Below are 21,597 nucleotides of genomic sequence, written 5' to 3' on the forward strand. Positions count from 1 at the left end.
TAAACATCAAATCTGCTTTTTGTTCTTTTAAAAAGGAAGGATCTGATATTGAGAAGGGCTGAGCATTCAGAATTTCAGCTGCAATTGGTGGCATATGTTCAGCACCTTGGAACACCAACTCCTAAATCAATGTAACTTAAATCTGAATTTAAATGGGTTGAGTTGAGGAGACTAAAAAACTCTGGGGATTCTTAAGTGGGCATATGGAAACCCTTAAGTCCAATTATTGATGATAGCCACGTTGGAGTCACTTCTGTGCAGCTGGTGGAAAAATAAGTACAAGTAATGTGAGTGTCTGCTTCTCACTAGTCCCAACCCCTCAACTGGAAATTTTTAAAATATACTTAACCAGAAATCCAACTTTCTGCTGAAATAAAAAGGAAGGGACATAATTTGACAATTTGTAATAGGAATTCCCAAGGGCAAGCCACTTAATACCAAGTATAAATGGCAGTGATGGAATTTCTACTTATCGTGTGTCAGCTTAATGGAAGAAAAAAAAAAGTCTAATGGTTGGCACTGTATCGTTCTTACACAGGAAACATTTAAAACTCAGGGATGGATGGGCAAGAGACCCAGGAGTGCTTTCTTCTAGAACGTCTTTGCAGATGGGGTTGAGATGTGTTGTGAACTGTGAGTTTATTCTGTTGGTTTAATGTCTATATTGATCAGGCAAATTCTACAGATTTTTTCAGTTCTTGTTTAGATAGTCCATTATCTGCCTCCTGTCTCTGACACCTCTGGGGCCTTGGCAAACCAGGAGATACCTGGCATTGGTGCTACCAAAATCATCTGTCCTAAACCCATCTGTCCATCTGCCCATCATCTGTCCTAAAGTGATGGAAGGAGTGAGAGAGCTTTCCCCTTGCTCTTGTGTTTTTAGCACTGTAGTCTGGGTTAAAAGAAGCCATGGCAAGCTTCATGCTCACTCTTATACAAGTGACTGGGATTTTACTGATGTGGAAAGGTGGTTTAAAGAGACCCAGCCTCCAGAACTTCACTCATGGTTCACGCAGGGTGATTAGAGCCCATGATGGCAGTGCAGAACTACCAGCTCTTTCAGCCTGGGGACAGTGTGTCCCTAGCTGTTGTGTCACACCTTCTGTAGTGAAAAACCTTTTGAAAGGTGGGGAGACATAGTAGACTTGAAGAAACAAGTGTCCTCTGTGCCTCTGGACTCTGGCCTAGCAGGAGGTAGGTAACCATGACTCTGTGGTCCTCTGTGACCTCAGGGCTCATTTTATTCAGTTCCTTCTGTTTAATAAAACTACTCACCAAAAGAACAACTGTTGTGTTTCAGTCTCCAATCCAAAGGTAAAAATAATGTTGCAAAATTGATGTGGCCTGCTTAGCCTAGATCTGTTTTTATTGTGTCAGAGGCAATTAAATGGCAAAGAAAAACTAAGCATATGGTGGTGGTTCAGCAAGAAACAAGCAGGTCAGAATATAAAACAGACAGAAAATACTGGTCTTGTCTCACTTTCAAGGTCCTCTTGTCTCCTAATTCATGGGAGTTTCTTGCTAGTGGCTTTAATGAGAAATACCAGATCCTTCTTTAATGGGGGTTTCTGAATTTGTGAAATACACGCTGGAATTGTTCCTGTTGTCAGTGTGGGTTCTTCCAACCTTACTTTGTGTCGTAGAGGAGGAGGAAGTAAGTTTTTTACCAAACATGTGGCGTTATTTCTCAGCAAAAGGAATTCCCCACTCCCACATTACCAGCAGAAATTCTCCTCAGGGGATGTCAGCCTGGGGATCCAACACACATGTGCTCTTGCTCCCTGCTGATGGCAGAAGGATAGATAGCCCTGTTTATTACACCCTGTAGTATCTGCTGCTCTTGTTCTATTCACCTTCACTGCTGCAGCACTTGCAGGCTCCAGGCATGAACAGGAACCCACGTGTGCCACATTTGCTTTGAAAGCAGGGAAAAAAAGATAATCCTTCTCTGAGGGGGTTTTGACCAGGGATGTCTCTTACCTGTAGACAGCTGGGAGCTGGAGATTTTGAAACAGAAGTATGAGGAGGGATAGCTGACATCTGAACACTGTCTTCCATTGCCTGCTTTAACACCTGGGATCAAACTGTCCACAATACTTCTAGGATGCCCTGAGTGTGAAGTGCCTCTGATAGCCTGGACTCGAGGATGCTTGGCCATGCTCTGAGGAGAGGCTGGTCTGGAGCCAGTTCTGTGCAAGAAATGAAGGAGTTGGGTAAAGAAATAACGGAGAATTTGTGACGGAGGTTTACAAACCCAAGACTGGCCCAGAGAGACCAGCTATGAGGACCAACTATTCACCATGTACTGACTTTGTCAGAGCTAGTTGAGAAGAAGAATAGTAAGAATGTACTTGAGACTCTCAACTGAAGAGGTCAAATCCTTGGTTCTCAGGCAAAGTGCTCCTGAAATGGGCAGATGGGCTTTGAGCAAGCAGAGTGGAGCTGTTTGTCCTGTCCTTCAGACTTTGCGACAGGGTCATTCTGGACCTGCTCTGGATTTACAGAATGGCACCACTGTTTGGCAGCTACCCTGTGAAGGGTGTTCATTCCTGCCAGTGACAGATGGAGGCTGAGAGGACGTGTCAGGTCTCCTTTCTCTTTTCTGCTTTCTCTGCCCTGTCCTCAAATAATCAAGGCCATGGTAAACAATGGGGTAATGGGAAGGGCAGACCTCCACTCTGAACCCTACAGAACTCTCCTGTCAATTTTGTAAGAAGTGAAAAAAGGAAATCTTTGCAGGCAAGGAGTGCAGCAGCCTGGGCTGCACTTTCCTGGGCTACCTTTATCCAGCACAGTGAGCAGAATTCACCAACAGGATGCTAGTGCTGCCCGGATTTAGAGGATAAATAGTTACCTGTGTTTTTGAGGGTGTTCTACTGGGCAGCACAGTAGCAATGCTATAGGAATTGAGACAATAAATCAATATTACACACAAAGACTCAACCCAATTCTTATTAATGAGATTAATAACTCATTGAAAGAAAAAAAGGGGGAAAATTCTCTCTGTTTCAGGAAGTACAGATGATTTTGGATGAAAAAAATTTCATTCAGAAAGTCCATTTTCAATGAGGATTTAAATTTTAATTTTAAATTTTAATTTTAAATTTTTCCCTTCTTCCTCCTCTTCCTTTCATTAGGTCCTTTTCCTGCCAGACCCTTGCAGTCCTTCCTCCTGCTTTCCACCCCGTCTACAGACACTGCCCTGCCTGAGCACTGTCCACACACAGCCTTTGTGGGTAGAGAACATCAGCAAATTGGTGAGCACAAGGCAAGAAAAGGGGTTGGAGTGGGTTGAAAGGACAGGATGGGTCTGTGAGCTGCCAACCAGCTCTCTGTCAGGTGGATCATAGCTGAGCTTGGGGAACCTCAGGGTTTCCAAGCAGCACAAAGTGATCATCACACACAGTGAGAGTCCAGCACACATTCTCTCATTGCTGACTACACCACCCCCTGAATGATAACATGATCAGTAATCCATCTGCTTCTTGGATGATGTTTTTCTTGCCTGGATGCTCCAGCCACCTCTGTATTTCTAAGCTAGCACTGAAACAGTTTCTGGGACGTAAGCATGTTCCTTCCTCCTAGTGATACAAGTGGACCTATGTCCCCTAGGGAGGAAGCCCAGTTTGCCTCCAGAGCATGTCCTTCAAGAGGCAGGACCCAAGGTGTCCATGCCCACAGACCCACGTCTCCCTTGCACAGCACCTGTTTCCCATGAGCTTGTTAATGCTGGGGGGCACAGGGGCCTGCAAAGAAGCTCCTGCCTCTCCCCCTGGTCTCCACTGTCATTCCCTGTCCTAGCAGGACTGAAAGCCCAGCCATTCCCATTGGACTGTTTTCTCACTGTGCTGGCAGAGAAAGAGCAGCAGGAGTCAGCTCCACCTGCAGCCACAGGTCCCCCAGAGGTTGTGTCCTCTGGGACACCTGTTAGGGACCTCTTCAAACATGCCCAAACAGTGGAAGGTGCTGCCAGCATGAGTCTACAGAGCTTGTGTTCCTGCTGCTGTTTGGAAAAGGCCACTCTTTGCTGCAGGTTCCAGAGCTGTGCCTCAGCCGAAGGGGCGCAGACCAGGAGACACGGCCAGTTTCAGATGTGAGGAGGCCCCGGGTGCCTGGCACAAGCGTGGCCCCTTTTGCTCAGCAGCTCTTCTTCCCGGCTCTGCCACCTCAGGGTGGGTGCACCAGGCTGGGGGCAGAAGCAGCTGGAGGGGCTGGGGAAGGTGAAACCAAGGAGGGGACTTTTCCTGGGCAGTTTGGACCACGAGGCCTCCGGAGAGGCGCGAGGACAAAGACGCAGAAGCATCCAGTGCTGACCTCATGCTGACCCTGCTGGCCCAGTGGGAGTTTTGTCACTGATGAGGCCAGTGGGCTCAGGCTAAAGCCAACAGCCCCCCTCCATATCGACATCTTACCTGTGGGGTCTCAACAGATTGGACAACCCCAGCACAACTGTATTTGCAGGGACATAATGGAAGGAAGCCTCGATGGCTTTGGGCGGATTTAGGCATTTATGCACCGTGGCCCATCCTGTAAAGGGATTTAAATGTGCAGTTTTTCTTTCTTTCCCTTTTCTCCCAACAGATAGAGAGTGTAAGGACTCTTGTTTTGCAGATAAGCACTGCTTGTGATTCTGGGAGAGGAGTTTCCCAAAGCAGAATGTAGTAACTGAAACGAAATAGAACAAATGCATCAAACCCAAGGCATTTAATAAAATAAAACATCTCTTCCCTGCCCCCCCCTCCCCTCCCAAGGCTGGGTTAAAAATATGTATCTATACATTGGTTCAAAAGGAGACAAAACTCCTTCTTCTGGGGGTACAGAGTAACTTTTCAAAACAATGAAGCCCACTAGACAAAAGTATTTGGGGGATTGGATGGAATAGGCCAGGCAAGCTTTCTTTCCTTGGCTTCTCTGTTAAAAGCATCATAGGTGGAGTCTTTGGGGACACTTTTGGCTGTAGCTGGAATATCTGCAATACCAACATGATTTTTTTTTGCTATCCTGGAACTGGTGGTGATGGTGTATGCATTGCTTCTGTAGCATTTCATGGCAGACATGCAAAATGTTTCTTTCATCCCTCTTCTGAAGTTTGCATTATAGATGGAGTAGAGAGTTGGCTTAGAGGCTGAGGAACTGAAAGAGATCCAGGTGATGGCCAGGAAAAGCAAGGAGCTCTTTCTGTAATCTGTTTCCTGTGGGTGCCACAACTGTACCACAAAGAAAGGGAGAGAGGACAGGAGAAACATCGAGTTTAACATTAAGAACATCTTGATGGTTTTCACTTTTGTTCTTGGAACAATATTTGTTGTTCTCCTGACAGTCATTCCATCCGTGCCTATTCTCCAAATGTATTTAATGACTTTCTGGTAAAAAAGGATAATGAGGAAGGATGGGATCAAAAACACCAAGAGGAGGTGGATAATACTGTAGGCAGATCCTTGCCAAGAACCGGGGAGGAAAAAGTTGCAGTGGTGATCACTGCTGGAGCCATAGAGAAAACAGACCGGTGATGCAAACAGAGCACCACAGAGCCAAGAGGCGAAAATCATTTTTTTGGCTTTCCCTCTGGACACTTTGAAGCTCAGGGGATAGACAATGGTGTAGAACCGATCCACGCTGATGGCGAGGAGCACGTAGACCTGGACCCCGGGTGTGAGGTACTGCAGGTACCTGACCAGCCGGCACACCCCGCTGCCCAGCATCCACCGCCCGGAGCTCAGCTGCAGCAGCAGGAAGGGCGCGCTCCCCACGCTGCTCACGAGGTCTGCACAGGCCATGGACACCACAAAGTAGTTGGTGGTGGACTGTGTCCTCCTGCTCCTGTGGATCACTAAGCAAACGAGGAAGTTTCCCAAGACAGAGATCAGCCACAGCGCTCCCCAGACCACGCCGGCAGCTGCGATTTCCCCTGGCCTCAGCCCGTACTCTACCAGAGAGTGGTTCCTGCTGGAGCCAACCCCCGGGGCTGGAGGTTCTGCCATCTCGTAGTCAGCAGGAGGGGTGGAAGCTTTGGGGCTGCTCGTGTTCTGCAGCAGGAGCAAGGTGAGGAGGAGAACAGGACCACTGCTGTTATCCATGCTGCCAGCAAACTCGGCCATGTCTTTTGATCAGGCTGTAAACAGAGAGGAGAGAAAAGGTTCTCTTGAACAGCTGTGTATGAAAAACTCATCTTAACCTACAAAAGAATATTCTCAATAGTAGAAATATATACTGCGACTTCTGTATTTCTCGGCTAACACTGAAATACAGCTTATGGGTTCCCCTGTAGCTGGTGGTATGACAGGCTGTGTCTGGGGGATCCCACCCCATTCTCTGGGTGGTTTGAGTTGGCTGCCAGCCTTTCATGCCCTTTCACGCTCTTTCACTTTTGTTCCCCACAGCCCCACTCCACATCTGTGCCATATGCCCCATGACTCCAACCCTACCTTCATGGGGGGATGAGGAGGGCAGGACCCTGTGGTCAACACAGAGGGTCCCCAGGTAATAAGAGGCCTCAGTCCAGAGAAATATCTAGACCATTACCATGTATGTAAGCCCTGACCAGACCAGGTTATAGCCTCATTTTTTGTGTGCTTTTCCTTGGAGCAGAATGTCTGTGGTGGGAAGCCCTTCCCTTGGGGCTGAGGCGCTGCCCAATCTCTGGGATTGAGCACCCTCACCACCAGCCCCACACCTCTGCAAGAATGACTGTTTTGATCTTGAGTGGTCCTTAGACCCTTGTGGATGAAGTGAGCTGAATTTCTGGGAGCCCTTCAGCTGAGAGGCCTTCAGGGTGTGCAATTTGAGCCATTGTTCTTGTCCCTGGAGTACCAATGTCCCTGCTGGGTTACACCAAATCTATTACCTGTCAAATGTGCCTGTGAACTACAGGTTGTCTGAGGGTGTTACCTGTATGAAATTGTTCTCCCGCACCCCCCTGGCAGACCCACCACAGAATGTGACAGGTGTGGCCTCCTGTTCTATGACTACATTGCTAGATAGTTTCCAGTGTTGAGTCTAGCCAGATGGTTGGGTTGGTTTTAGCCTGTCACAGGGATAAAATGGAAAAAACCTGAAAGTTAATGGCTGTGAAAATGCAGACACCCTGTTGCTTGTCTGATGTCCTTTCAATCATCATCTTGACATGCAAAGCCTTTTGCTCACTAGACATACAAAGTCTTTTCTATGGGTCTACTGTGAGAATGCTGAACTACAGAGCTTGATCTGTGCAAGATAAATCAGGATCCAGTTAATGACCAGAAGATTAAAAAGTTCATCTGGGAAGCCAAATGAACAAGCTGAAAAAACCACCATCATCCTCATCAGCTTTCCAAGTGATCCAGATTCCCAGGTTTGCTTTCTGATGGGCTTTTTTCAATGCTTCTCTGATGCTTTTTGCTGTGCCTACTCTGGCTCTGCATCTACTACCTATTATTTTCTCCTTGTCTGCCCACTCAGAGTGAAGCCTGAAAGCACAGAGCCACTGGATGAATTTGGGATCTTGCCTCTTGTGCTGTTTTGCCATGTCCCCTTCAATAATGAAGTGCAAAAGGTCATCAGATGTGGAAGATGAAAAGAAGTAATAATTGCTTGGTATGGTTATAGAAGATTTTTTTTCTCTAGATTTTTAGAGCCTGTACTTACTGTGACTGTGTCATGTGAAGGGGCACTGTCAGCAGGTCATACATTGCCCCTTGTCCCCTCCTCTGATGGAGGGCTGTGAGTGCTGCCCAGCCTGGCCTTGCCTTACCCCTCATCCTTGGTTGCCTTCCCTCTTTGTTTTCTTAGAGGCTTTGCCTCGCAAATGATTCCTAATTTCTCAGAAGGCTCCTGCTTGTCTTTCCCTACCCTCCTTTGGATGGATCTGCTCCTCTGGAGAAATCCTGCTGTCACCAGGTGTTGGCAGGGTATTTGTGCTGCTGTGTCTGGCAGAGTGGCAGGATGCATTGTCAGTGCAACCTGCTAAATTACCTATTAGAATTATCATTAATAAAATAATACACGTGGAACCTATTAACTAGATAGAAAGGAACATTTTGGGATAATTTTCTTCCTTAATTTCCCTTCTTGCCATTCAGAAGTATGTGCAATTTAAAAATAGCCAGCTGTACAAATTAAACTTCAGAGAAGAATAATCAGATAAAATGTTTTGGCCAATACTGAAGAAGAGTGGAAGTCTGATGCAAGAATGAAATGGCCTTTCTAAGCTGTTAAAATAGGCAGACTTGCTAACACTGTTCTCGTGGTATTTCTCCTTGTGAGCCAAATCTGCTCAGACCAGACACATTTAGTTTTGCAGGTGGGTAAACCCCAAAATAGTTACAGGGTTGTAGTGCCCAGACAGTACTTTTTGGCTTTTTTTTTTTCCTGCTGCATGTTGACTAGGAGTCAGCCCAGTCACTGTTCACAAGAGAGCTTGGGTTACCTTCAAAGATGCCTTGGAGAAGATAGGAATTGAGCAGCCCTGGGCAGAGAACAGTGTGTGACCCCAATGGAGAGCAACCAGTGGGTGTCCAGAGGGAGGAGAATTCCAGGAGGTTCATCCAGCTGCCTTGTGTTGGAGCTTTGCTGGCAGAGGAGTCAACAGGAGGGTGGGAAGAGCTGCCCACATTCAGCACAGGTGGTTCTTGTGTGGTGCTGGTTTCCTCTCTGTCAGTGGAAAAGGAGAGGCACTGTGTAGAGGGGCAGCTAATACTGATTTTTTTTGATTCTTCTTTGGAAAACTCCCAAGTCATTTAACACACTGCCCATGAGGCACAGCTGAAAATATAGGTGCAGTTAGAGGGAATTTAACTAACTTGAACCTAGGATTTCACTGGTTGTACAGCGGTTACTTGTTTTATTTTTCAAAAAAGTAAAATAACATCTGATTAACCACTGTGCTCTGAGTTTCCTGCATTCCTATTCATAATAATTTTTTCTTTAAATTGACCAGAAATTAATTTCTTTTATTTTAAATTATCTCTATTCGAGCCCATTTCCTTATGTGACACTGAGAACAGGATCATGCCCTGATTCAGTTCTAAGAGCCCGAGTGTTTATGGCCCAACATATATTTTTCTTCAGTGAGCAATTCTGGTTTTTATGATTCTGTTTTTTATAGTGGAGACTTGAACTTCTGCATTGGGAGTAATGCTCCAAAAGGAAACATGACCATAAAAAGCTCAGCATAGGCACAACTCTTTATGGGTCTGAGATGCAAATAACTGGAGATACCATGGCTTGCTACATTATTTATCCCTAATTCTCATGTCTGTGTTTGCTGCATTGTTTGCTGAAATATAGTTTAAGTGTTAGTGAACCATTCAATTTGCAAATATCAGATCCATAAAAACCAGTGATGAGTTATGTCAACTCCCTTTGTCCTGAAGGTCCATAAGCAAAAATTTAGAAACACAGCAAGTAAAAATTACATAAAGCAAGTAGGTGAGACCTAATTACATTTTTAATTAACAAAAAATGCTTCTATTAATTTTCCCTTTAAACCAATAAAATACTGACCTAAATGGTTGCTTTCCAGTAATTACGAGTCTGCATGGATCCAGCAGTGCCAAAAATCTCACTTTGTCTTTCAAGCATTTTAGAGTGGGCATCCTTTTGAAATTGGTATGTGGCCTTTCTGTATTTCTGTTTAAAACCTACTTTTTGTGCATTAGCTTTGGAAGAGAAAGAGTATGAGAGATGACTCATAATCATTGAAGAGGGATTTCCTGGTGCCAGAGTTCCATTTTACTGACCTTAATTTGCAGTTTAGAAACCAAATAGCTCCATTTTCAGCTGATAGCTCTCCAAAACAGATCTGTTACTTAGATATTAACTATTTGAGCCACAAGAGCTTCATGAAATAACTGCCATGTATACTTGGCTGTTGCACAAAGCCCATATGGGATAGTCACTGTGTGTTAGCATGTTCACTGTCCTGTCTGAAAATGCAATGCCCATTGCAATTTGGAAGAGCAAAACCTAATAAGATTCACAAAGGAATGCAGTAAATGTTTTTTTTTTTAATGTTTAATCAAAAGAAAAGGCATTTTTTTCCCCCAACTATAGTTTTTCTGGATTAGAAATGCAGCTAAATAAACAGATCATTGTACATTACTTGACCTAAGCACTAGCAGAGTGGCTTTATTATTCAACATATTTTACCTCTCTGCATCATAGCTGCAAAACACCAGGCGAGCATTGGCCCAGCAAATTATTTGAGAAGAATTAAGCTGGTCATTTACTCCATAAACTTCCCTCTCTGGAGAGGAAAAGCTGCCAGACTGGAAGAGAAATGCTTCATCTTACTGAGTGTAATCAACATTAGGAATGTGAGTAAATGAAATCAGGATGGGGGAGGGGGGCTTTTGTCTGGCTGTGAGATGCTAGAAGGTGACATCCACCCTGCCTAAATTCAGCTGAACTGCCCTGTGAGTGCATTGTGCCAATGTAGAAATCCCTGTGCAGAAGAGCGCAGTATTTCAGCCTCTCTCTGTGTCCCTTGCTGTGCAGAGATGACTGTTGTGCATATTGAGGCCATTTAGTCCTGCTTCCAGTGGAGGAATGCAGATGCACATGCTTCTGCAAGCACACAGTTTCCATGCCAGTCCTTTCCTCTGCTCTGGTGCTCATAAAAATGCTCAGCTCTTTGCCCTGCTCCTCTTACGAAGGTGTTTCTGTTCTCTGGGCAGCTCTTGTGAGCAAAGACTGAAAACCTCTTGAGGTGAAGTGTGTTCCTCCTCACTCTCTGCATTCCATTGTGTGGGGATGGGAAACATCTGCCCCTATTTTATCAGGAGAATAACATGTTTTGAGTGCAGTGAAGCCTTTGAAATCTGTGCCCACATCTCACATGCTGCTGCCTGCTCTCTAGCTTCACTCAGCTGGTGGAGATCCCTGTCCTGCAGAGTGGATAACCAAGGATGACCTGACTATAGGCATGCATTGGCTCATGGATGGCTCAGTGCTGGTGTGGACATGGCTCAGGTGATCGTAAAAGCTTCTGAGCTGAACTAATTGAGTGAGCTGATCTCTGTTTTTGCATATTACACCAGGATGTGAGGGCCTAGCCTGTAGTGAAGGGTGAGGTCATGGGAGCAGGAAATATGGATGGATTCAAATAAAAGAAGGAAATGTTCTAATTTTCAGTACATCTAAAGAATATCTGCTGTATGCAGGATGAAATTCAGGGCACCCAGGCAGACTCTTAGCCATCAGCCTTCTTTGTCTCTTCAAGTTCTGACTGTTTTAACAAGGTATTAAAACTGAGGACAAGGATATAATACTGCAACAGCTGCTGGGATTGGAATCAATTTTTATTTGTTGTACTGGCTGATCGAGGAAGAATTCTTTTTCAGATTCATCCTTCTAACTGAACTTAGTAAGGAGAGAGACATGTAGTAGCTAACTGGAACAAGAGCAGGGTCCATCAATTCCTTCTGGGTCTGTCAGCTCACACCTGGAGTAACCACTGTGATCTGGAGCACTGGGTTAAGGGCAATTCCACAAGGCATAATTTTGATGAGGAGGATTCAAACTGAGCAGGACTCAAACCTGAACACAAGTCACAAGTCACTGCATTTTGACTGAGTCTGCTTAACAGTTATTCCCATCTCCTGAAGTTCATTGTGGTCTTAAATGTTCTGGGGGCAATAGCTTTTCCCTGCATCTGGAGGCAATGAATTTTTCTCATGTATTTACTGGGGGTTGAGACTGACCTAGAGGAAGTCACTGTAGGTCTATTAACCTGGGGTAAGTTGCTAAAACCTAGTAATTATTCATGCACCTAAACCTTGAGATGTTCTTCTCTGTTGGCACTGAGAAGGAGCCCTTACTAACTGCAGATTCCACCTACACCCAACATCATGCTCTGGTCCAGGTACAGGCAGTGGTAAAATATGAGCCAGGTTTGTGCTAAGTGTTACCCAGCTAGACACCCTCACTTCCTCAGAGGGCACCACACCTTTTAGAAATGTAAAGTTACACAGTGGTTGCAATTCTCTTCTTAGAGCTGTAACTCTTGCCTCCAAAGGACAGCCCTGCAGGTTTAAGTGCTTCAGGGCTTTATTTTATCCTCCCATTTCTGGGATTAGTATGCAAAACTCCAGGTTAGCCCTAAATGTCTAAAAATAATTATCTGAAAATATGGCAGAACCCAGATCTGTGCCCAGTGTGACTGTGGGGCACGAAAAAGTGGGAACAAGCAGAAGGAGGACTGACCTAATTTCCAGCTTTGCTCTAACAACAGCTTCCACCTACTAAAATTGTCCAAGAAGAGTGTAGAGAACCTTGCAATACAGCTTTGGAGGTTTTTTGTCCTCCCTAATGGGGATTGAGTCTTGGGCATGGCTAGGCTATACCCTTTCCTGATTCAGAGATAAAAACATAGATGCTCTCTCCCACATGCTTGCATTAATTTTTGGCAACACCAGGCCCTGCCCACAGCACATTCTTCTGCTTGATATGAGGAACACGGTGCTTACCAGGGCTGCTTTGCCATGGTGGGTGTTCACAGATAAGCAGTGGTGAATCTCATGCCTGGGTGGTTTCTCTGCTCATCTCTTGGAAATTCTCACCCTCTCCCCCACAGGGAAAATGCACAAGCAGCTACAGCAAGGACTTTGGCAGTTTTAGCTCACTCTCTCACCAGCAGGGAGCACAAGTTCTCCCCCTAGGACAACTTGAGGAATTTTTGTTTTACTGTTGGTTTTGTGTGAAAAGGTTATGCAGAAGGGAATTCTTGACAAGAAATCTTGTGGAAACTGTTTTCTCATCACACAAAACACTAATGTAGCAACAGGATTTTTGCACTGGTGTGAACATTTGTGCTGGGATGTGAGAGTTCCTGTCACATGGCTCTTGACTGTTCTTGGAAACATGGAATTGGTGCTCACAGGGCACGGGTCTCTGTGCCAGACACGGTGACAGAGAGTGGGGTGGCAGTGCTGGCTTATAATCAGAGATGCCTGAGATGCTTCCAGGAGGACTTATCTGGTAGGAATAAGAGGAGCAGACCTGCATAAGTAGTAGAACAAAATTCACATGGGCCTCTGCCAGAGGATACAGCCATTAGTAGGAGCATTTCAGTCTCCCTATACCAGCTTGGCTGGAGAAGCTGGGGGGGCTGAAGGCCATGCACAGCCCAAAGTTGGGTTGGAAATGCCTGATGTGGAGATGATTGTGGGGAGTCTCTCTGCTGGACAAGGCTCAGGAAGGATAAAGAAGCCACTGAGGCAAGGTGTTGGGCTGCTGATAGCCCCTGATCTGGAGATGCCTTTGTGGACAGGCTGCCAGTTGCAAGAACTGTGTGTGCTGCCTGCCAGAGGGAAAGTCTAGGGAAAGATGGAAGCTGCTGGAATGCAGAAACCACAAACACGCAAGGATGCATCATGTTTTGGTGCTGCGAGAACTGGTGGGGAGGGTGAGCTGGCTCCACCTGAGGATGTTAGGGGTTTGTTCCGCATTGTCTGACTGAAATTGCTCTCTGTTAAACACCTGAGAGACTGCACCCGGTGGAGCTACAAAGGAAAATGCAGGTGGAGGTCATATGGTGTGAGCCAGGTGTGGGAATTGCACTGCACATCTCTGCAAAGAGAGGCCTCACAGGAGAGCTGTGGGGGAGTGAGAATCTGCAAGCTCTTACTTTGAGACAAGGAGCACAACTCCCCACATGCATCCAAGGTGTAAAGATTCCTCCCCCTATTGAGTCACCTGAGACCAGAATGCTTAAAATAAATCAGAAATCAAGCTTACTCATAAATCAGGTTTCAAAAAAAAACATAAATACATATTTAGACACCCAAATAAGCTTTTGAGGATACTTCTGGGTTGGCAACCAGTTCTTCTGCAAACCAAGCCACTTGTTTAAGTGGTTAAGAGTGACTTTAACAACAAACCTTCAAGAACCACATCTGAGAACCTTTGCCAGAAAGAACTGGCTATGAATCCTGCCTCATACAAACAAATGGCCTTTTGAAAGCAGAAGGCTGCTTGAGTTCCCCGTTACTCCGTGGAGCCAGCATGCTGTTTGACGTGCTGGAAGCCAGCTGGGTAAATGAGAAATATTGCTATGCATTCTCAGAGAGTCTATGCCTGAATTAGCTAAACCAGAACATCCCTCTTGCCTGTGCTGGCAATGGATAAGCAAAGATTGCTCTGCCTCTGGGGTTTCCCTGGGTAGCTGCACCAAGGCACCCACACGGATAAAGGGAGACAGGGCTTTCAGAAAGGATGCTTTCAAATTAATGACTGAAAAATACAAAAGCAGCTGTTCTATAGCAATGACATGAGGAAGGAAGAAGCTGTTTGAATGTATTTAGAGGCAGAAAAACTAGATGAGCAGATTGCTCTGCTCCATTGCTGTAAAGTAATTTTCTGTTTTCACTGAACTGATGATGTCAAGAGATTGTTTCAAACAAATAAGTAACATAATTGAAAGATAATGACTATAGATAGAGAGAATATAGATTTGTCCAGAAAATATAGGGAGTTACTCTGCAGTAATTCTACACACCCCCTGCTTTCAGCAGAATACGCTTAAAATTCAAGCCTCACAGAACATTTTCTCCTGAGGAATGAGTCCTCTTGGCTAAACCCCAAGTGATTCAAATGCACATAAGTAAATACACATAGGATAAATTAGTGGAAAAGATCATGTCGTTTGCCTCCGCAGGGAGAATTACTCCTTTAGCTACAGCCCCTATGCATCCACATACCTGCTCCAAAGCTTAATCCCAAAGGCGCTGCTCTCCTCCTTGCTCTGCTGGTTATCCCAAGTGCAGCCACGTCTGGGAAGGTGCCGGTCATGCTGGGAACCACGGGGTACCTCCGGCTCTGCAGCTGCCTCTGCCCGGCTGTTTGCAAAGCCTCCTGACGGGAGTTACGGGGTATTCCACCCCTCTTCTTCACCGGAGGAAAAAAAAATGACGTTTCGCAGGGGTGGCCGCTGCCCAGCTCCTTTCTGGGATGTCATGTGGGATGCGGATCCTGCGGCCGCCCCCCGGCAGGTCCCGGGCGCTGCTCCCGCCCCGTCGGGGCCATCAGCACCACGGACAGCGCCGGGCGCGGCGCACCGGGGGACAGCGGGGGACACCGGGGGGACACCGGGGGGACAGCGGGGGGACAGCGGGGGACAGCGGGGGGACACCGGGGGGACAGCGGGGGACACCGGGGGGACAGCGGGGGACACCGGGGGGACAGCGGGGGCACAGCGGGGGACACCGGGGGGACAGCGGGGGACACCGGGGGGACAGCGGGAGGGCCCCGGGGCTGGGCCCGGCTGCCGGCGCTGACGTGCCGGTTGCCATGGCGAGCGCGGCGGCTGGAGAGGATGCTTTTCTCCCACGATGGTCGCCATGGGACCCCGCCGATTGAAAGGAACGGAGCGAATAAATAAAAGGAGGGAGGTGGAGAGAATATTTAACTAGTTTCCTCCGGGAATTTGAGCCTTTCTTCTTGGGTTTTTTCTTTTTTTCTTTTTTTTTTTTTTTTTTTTTTTTTTTTTGGAATTCCCACGCGGATACTGAAACTCAGATAGCCTGGTCTCCATTCCTCTGCTTTGCCCCCGATTTAAAATTTGGTACCTTTTTTATTCTATGGGGAATGGCACAAACACCATTTCCTTATGTTCTCTGTCACATACACTTTATTAAGCAAGCTGGAATAATAACAATCCTGCCAAAATCTTTATCAGTCGCCTCTCAAAAATGTTTTTCCGATAGAATTGCAAGGGCTCCAGAAATTGTATTGCACTGCAAGTTTAAGGAAGGAAGGGATCATTTGAATCCTGACAAACTTTCTGCCTGTGAACTAAGCAAGAAATTTGTTTGGAGCATGGATTTCAATTGTTTAGGGATTTCTGACTTGAAATGCATTGATAAACCGAACCAACAAAGGCTGGGTATTTTCCTTTGTTTTCCCTCATTTTTCAGTGGAGAACTCCAAGTACATGTCTATAATTATTTTTTTTTTACTATGTGTTTCTAGTGGAGTTTTTTTACTGAAAAATGCTGTCAAGGAAGAAGCCATCAATGTAGTTTTTTTCCACCACTAATTGGCATGGTATAGTTCAGTTTCCTGTATTTTACACTTTTAAGTTACATTACTAACAGTGGACACCCTGAGGATCAGGTCAGAAACACAGAATAATAGACTAGGCTAGAAATAGGTAAGGTGTGGGCAGATTTTTTTGATTGAATGACATGGAGAATGTCAACAAGAAGTGTCTGCTCATCTTCCAGTGGAAGAACTTGGAAGGGAGCATCAGATGAAGGAACCTGATTCAGAACACAAAGAAGAGAAGTAGAGAGGGCAAGGATCCCCCAGTGTGAATTGTGCCACTAAAGGGTAGCCCACCAAGACGAGGGCTTTTTTTGTTGTTGTTTGCTGTTTTCACCTGTTCAAATCCCAACAGTGGTTCAGAGAGTAGTGAGAAATTGCCCAGAGCTGAGCTAAAACCAGGTCTTTTCTTTGTTGTGCTCAGTCCTCTCTAAGGTCTGACCTTGCCCCTCTAAGGAGTGAGCACAGACATGAGAAAAGAAAGTGAAATTCTGGGATAACAAGCTCTGGGAACAACTTGTATGAGCCCACTGTGGAAAATAGTGACTTGCCTGAAGGAAATATGACGCAGTCTCATTGGTGTTCAGGAAAGTAGGGGGGTGTCTAGGTTTCTGTTCAATTAAAGCTTCTTATGAGCTTGTTTACTTTGCCTCCTCCCCAGGCATTGCATGCAAAGCGGGAGTCACTGGCCCTTGGAGTGAGTGCACTGTACTGTGCATCCTGATGGATGCCATTCCGTGTGACCTACATGCACAGAGAGCAGCTGGGATGAGTCAGATCTCTGTGGCTGAGGCTGCCACAGCTCCTGCAATTCTTGAATTAATGTATATGTTTGAAACAGAGCAGGAGTGATGCTGAACCATTCATTGAGAAGCAGCCGTAAGATCTGTAGCAGCTTAAAAGAGGAGCTCATTCCCTGGAGACATTGAGCCCTTGCTTCTTACTCAGAGAGTGTTTCCAGTCATGTGGTGATGTCAAAGTCAGGTCAAGAGGCTGAGGACAGAAAGGACTGCTGGCAGTGCCAGTCAGGGAATCCTAAGCAGGGAGGGAGCTATGGCATCAGAAGGACACATAGATAATCCAGTGCTAAGGAAAACAGAACCACAATTTATTATTTCAGTCTGTACACACTCTTGGCTGAACATGACTGATTTGACTGTTGGGGTGGCTACCTCCTGCTCAGCAGAACAAAATCTGTTTTACTTTCATGATAGGGCCAGAGAGCCCAGGATGGCTCAGATGGGGTCAATGTAATCCAGGGGCCTTGTATAGAGCAGAACTGGGGATGTGAGCTTGTCTTAAATCAAACCAAACCCAAACAATCCCCACCAAACCCCAAATTTATGACTTGCTCTCATCTGCCTACTGTCAGATAAGAATCCTGGATCCCGACAGGCTTCCACGGCTCTCCTTGGAAGAACTATCCCCATGAGAAATTCAAGAGGCAGGATTAGTTCCCCACAGTGCCAGCCCCGCTTTGTAACAGCTTCACCTGAGGGGCTGCAGAGGTGGGAACTGGCTCTACATGCTGACTGTAAAAGGCAATCCTCTTCCCAACAGCAGATCTGGTTTCCCAGGGATGTGGGGGGTGAGAGGAGTTGTTTTTTAGCTGCTGTGTTACGTGCCCTTGGCCGGGTCAGGGTCATGTCCAGCCCTGAGTGTGTGCTCCAGCTTGGCACAGCAGCTCAGGGGTCAGCCTGGCTCAGTGCCATGGACAGGGGCCTCAAAACAAACAGGAATTTAAACATGTAGTCCTACCCCAAAGCTGTCTCTTGTGTCACACAGAACTGCTGCAGCCATAGAGGCATCCTGCCACATCCTGTCAGACAGAAACCCTTAGTCCTAAGCCTCTTCCACCCAGCTAAGACTTTTACATAAAATTTTGCCCCGTAAGCAAAAAATGAACTAAACATTGAAGAGACCAAGCCCTCCTTGCAGTAGATCTTTTCAGATACTTTTCAGAAAATCCTTGACTTGTCTCATTTTTGGTGAAAGAGAGTGAGGGCTCCCCATAACTTTCTCATCTTATGCACTTTCCTTTCTCATGCTGCCTTTTTAAACACAAAGACACTTGCCTATGCTGTGATGGGGCCTGTTTAGCAAATCTGGAATTGAGCTTGGGAATTCCATGTGCTCCAGCTGTCCTTGTTCACACTCCTCTGATCAAGCTGGCTGTTGCTGATAACTGGAAAACCAGGTTCAATTCTTCCCTCTAAAAGATGCAGTAGAGGGGCTTTACAACAAAAACACACCAAAGAGGTGCTGCAGGTGTGTTTGCTTTGAGCCTGCTGGCAATCTCATTAAAACCAATAAAAAGGCTCCCCCTGACTTCAGGAGGGAGGTAATTTCCTCCTCGGAGTTGTCTGAGTTACGCAAAGGAAACAAGGTCAGGTTTTATCCTAAATTTGTTTACATAAATAACTTATTCCAAGGTTAATAACTGATGAGTCAATTCTTGCAGAGCCCCAGAGGTCAAAAGGTTGCTTATGACAACTGATAAACCACCCCTGAGTGGTGCTCTCCCAGCATCCCTGACAATGCTGCTGATAGGCATATCATGCTTATCCATCAGCCTTTTATGGGCTACTTATAAATGCCACATCACTGTGAATCTCAGCTAGCAAAACAAGCAACTCCTGTGTCAGAGAGCTGTGCACAAAGTTTGGAACTCATGCAAGTGATTTTTGGCATTAGCAGAATGCTCAGTTGGTAGATTGAATATTGTGAAATGTATTTCTGGGAGAATATGAGAGATGCTCCAGCCACAAGGCTTCCTCATGAGCAATTAGAAAGTCAACTTACTTTATGGCTTAAAATTACCATTGTAAACAGAAAAAAAAAACCCCAAAACAAACCCAAAACAAACAAACAAACAACAACAACAACAAACAACGGAAGGGAGGAAGACAGGGAGGGGACAGCTTACTTATTTTATACAAAAATGTAACAAATGATGGACAGGCCCTGAGAATGGACACCAGGCTTTGCCACATATTGGCTATTTCCCCCGTCACCTCTGAATTTGCTTTTAAAAACAACTGTGAGGCCATTATACATGTCTGTTATAAAAATAGCTATAAGCTGTCACTCACTGGGGACATCAGATTTTCTTACTTGAAGAGATATGGTAATTTCTTTCCCCTCACAGTGCAAAATAACTGAGGTTATTTGTGCAGCACTCCGGCCCTCAGTTTGAATCCTGCCTTGGAGCAGCTTAAATGGAGTCACCCTTTGAAGTGTCAGCAGTGGCACTGCTGGACTCGGACCTTTTGTCTTCCCTGGGTGAAGCAGATGCTGCACACCCCATCCCAGTGCCAAAGGGAAGATGGGATGGTGCCGGAAAGTGGGGATGGCTGCGGGGACATCTGCTCCCCTCCTCGGTCGAGCCTGGGGGCAGTGAGGCTTTGGCAGGTGCTGATCCCAGAGTGACCTTACAGAGCAGGGGTACTTGGTGCAATGACGCCTGTGTCAGGATGTAAATTCCTCTCTGAGCATCAGCTGAGCGCCCAGGTCATGAATCCTTTCTGGGACAGGTTCAGGTTTTACTCCTCGAGCTAGGAGAGCTCACAGACATCTGTGGCTCTTAGGAGTGGCTCTGGCAAGGCCCTGGCAGCTCTCAGCTTGCCTGGGGAAGGACAGAGAAGGATACACATCACAGGGACTTCCACCTCTTCCCCATCTTCGCAATGGATTTTCACAGTCGTGGCAGAGAAAATTCTCACGTGAATGAAACTGTACAAAAGAGAAATGTATTATTCCGGAGAGACAGAGAAAAGAGTGGCCACAAGTGGTTGTTGTCATTTACTGTCCATAGTCAGCTTGCGTTTGGGAAAATGATGTTCAAAGGGATCTGTTCCTTGTCCGAACATCCTGGCCAAGGATGCTCCACCACCAGGAATGTCACCCCAAGGATTTAGAAAACAGAATAGAAATGCAGCAAAAATCTGCTAAGGCTGCACTTACGCTCCCTTAGTGGCACGCCACTGTAACTTTTCACACATTCAGCCGGACAAAACCCCGCGGCAGCTCCTCATGGCTCGCCTTTACCAAGCTCCCTGCAGGAAGAGCGAAGTTCCCGGAGCGTCCCCCGGGTTTCGGAGCGCGAATCGCTGCTGCCCTCCCGCGGCCCCGGGAGGATGCTCCGCGCGTCCCGCAGCATCCCGGCACCGGTCCCCTGCTCCGCAGGGACGAGGGAGAGCCTCTCCCCCCCTTTTCACACCTCCTCCCGCTCGGACACCGGAATTTGAAGCCCCATTTTTAAATCAAAGAGCAGAATCAGCTTAACAGGGTTGGTCGCTGCCCTTTGGACGAGCGTACTTCTCTCCTTGAGAGGGTGGTGAACTCAAGACTGCCAATGCAGACTCATTGAATCCGTGCAATGACAGTGCCAACCACGACCAGGTTCCCTGAAACCCTTTTTCCCCCCTGCACTTGCCTATTTAGGCCTCCCCAGTGACTGTTTGATGACCCTTCAAGAAGCCTGTTATCTCACTTTTTTTCCCTATCTCGCACATTTACACTCATTTCTTGCAGCACCAAGGGCCAGAGTTGTCTGCGTTGCTATAAAGAGACTTCAGGAAAGGAGAATTATTACTGAAAGATTGTTGAGACAATGGAAGTTTCAGATTAAACAAATGTACTGTGCTGGGTGACAGCTGGGGACGTGGTGGTTAGATTCTGTACTAAGTTTAAGTCTGGAGTAACCACTCCAGTGTATTGGAGAGCAAAACTGGCCTCACAATTTGTTGAAGAAGTACAGCAGAGGAAGAGCTTCAGAAAGAGCTCAGTCAAGAGAGGGTTGGTCAAAGCTCTTGGATTTCATTCTGTCTTCTCTTTTCTGGTAGCATTTCTGAGTTTGGCTTCTCATACCACATTTCTCTATTTTTTGAGGGATGTTTGGATTTGCTTTTATAAAAAAGACCTGTACTCTGCTCTCACTTACACTGTCATATGCCTGCCTACTTCAGCCTAGTTCAACTCTACTCAAGCTTCCATAAGCAAGAAAGAAAATCACAATTGGTCTTAGGGTTGCTGAGCAGCAGGTGAGCCACCACTGGCTCAACAGACACCTTGAATGCTGTGAACAGACAGACTGGGGGCTGTCTTCTGTCCTCATACACAAAGCCTGCTGACATCAACATCTGAGGGTAAAATTTGGCATCTCTTGCCTCTGCCAGTCCCTCAGTATTGAGAGCAGAGGACAAATCTCACTGCTGGCAACCTTGTGCTGGGGCCACGGCATAAATTAGCTGTCCCACCTCAACTCTTCCTCCAGGCCCTACATATTCTGATGGAATTCAGCACGGTGGCAGTATTATTCCCCTTCTTCCAAGCCAGCACCACGCAGAAACACCTCTGCTGGCACCAGTCTTGATTTGCAAATAAACCCAAGTTTTGCCCAAGTCAGTGATGCTGTGTTGGTTTGTGCAGCTGGTGCAGCTGGAGGACTGAAGTTAAGGGAATTTTAAAATTCTCAGGAAAGGAAAATAGAGGTGGATGTCACCCCTGATGTTAATACTGTCTGACCTTTTTTTCCTGTACATTCTCCAGTGTACCATTTAGCATGTGAGCACTTCAGGG

The 21,597-nt window shown here is 46.3% G+C and overlaps 1 protein-coding gene across 1 annotated transcript; it reads right to left on the bottom strand.

The window, feature by feature from the left end:
• Positions 1-4,847: 4,847 nt before the first annotated feature.
• Positions 4,848-6,083, bottom strand: GPR19 (G protein-coupled receptor 19). Its single transcript, XM_062490898.1, has one exon. The coding sequence runs from the start codon at positions 6,075-6,077 to the stop codon at positions 4,848-4,850; it is 1,230 nt and encodes a 409-aa protein (XP_062346882.1). The 5' UTR covers positions 6,078-6,083.
• Between the last annotated feature and the right edge of the window lie 15,514 nt (positions 6,084-21,597).

This window comes from Cinclus cinclus, chromosome 4 (genome assembly GCF_963662255.1).
Source record: "Cinclus cinclus chromosome 4, bCinCin1.1, whole genome shotgun sequence".
Lineage (NCBI taxonomy): Eukaryota > Metazoa > Chordata > Aves > Passeriformes > Cinclidae > Cinclus > Cinclus cinclus.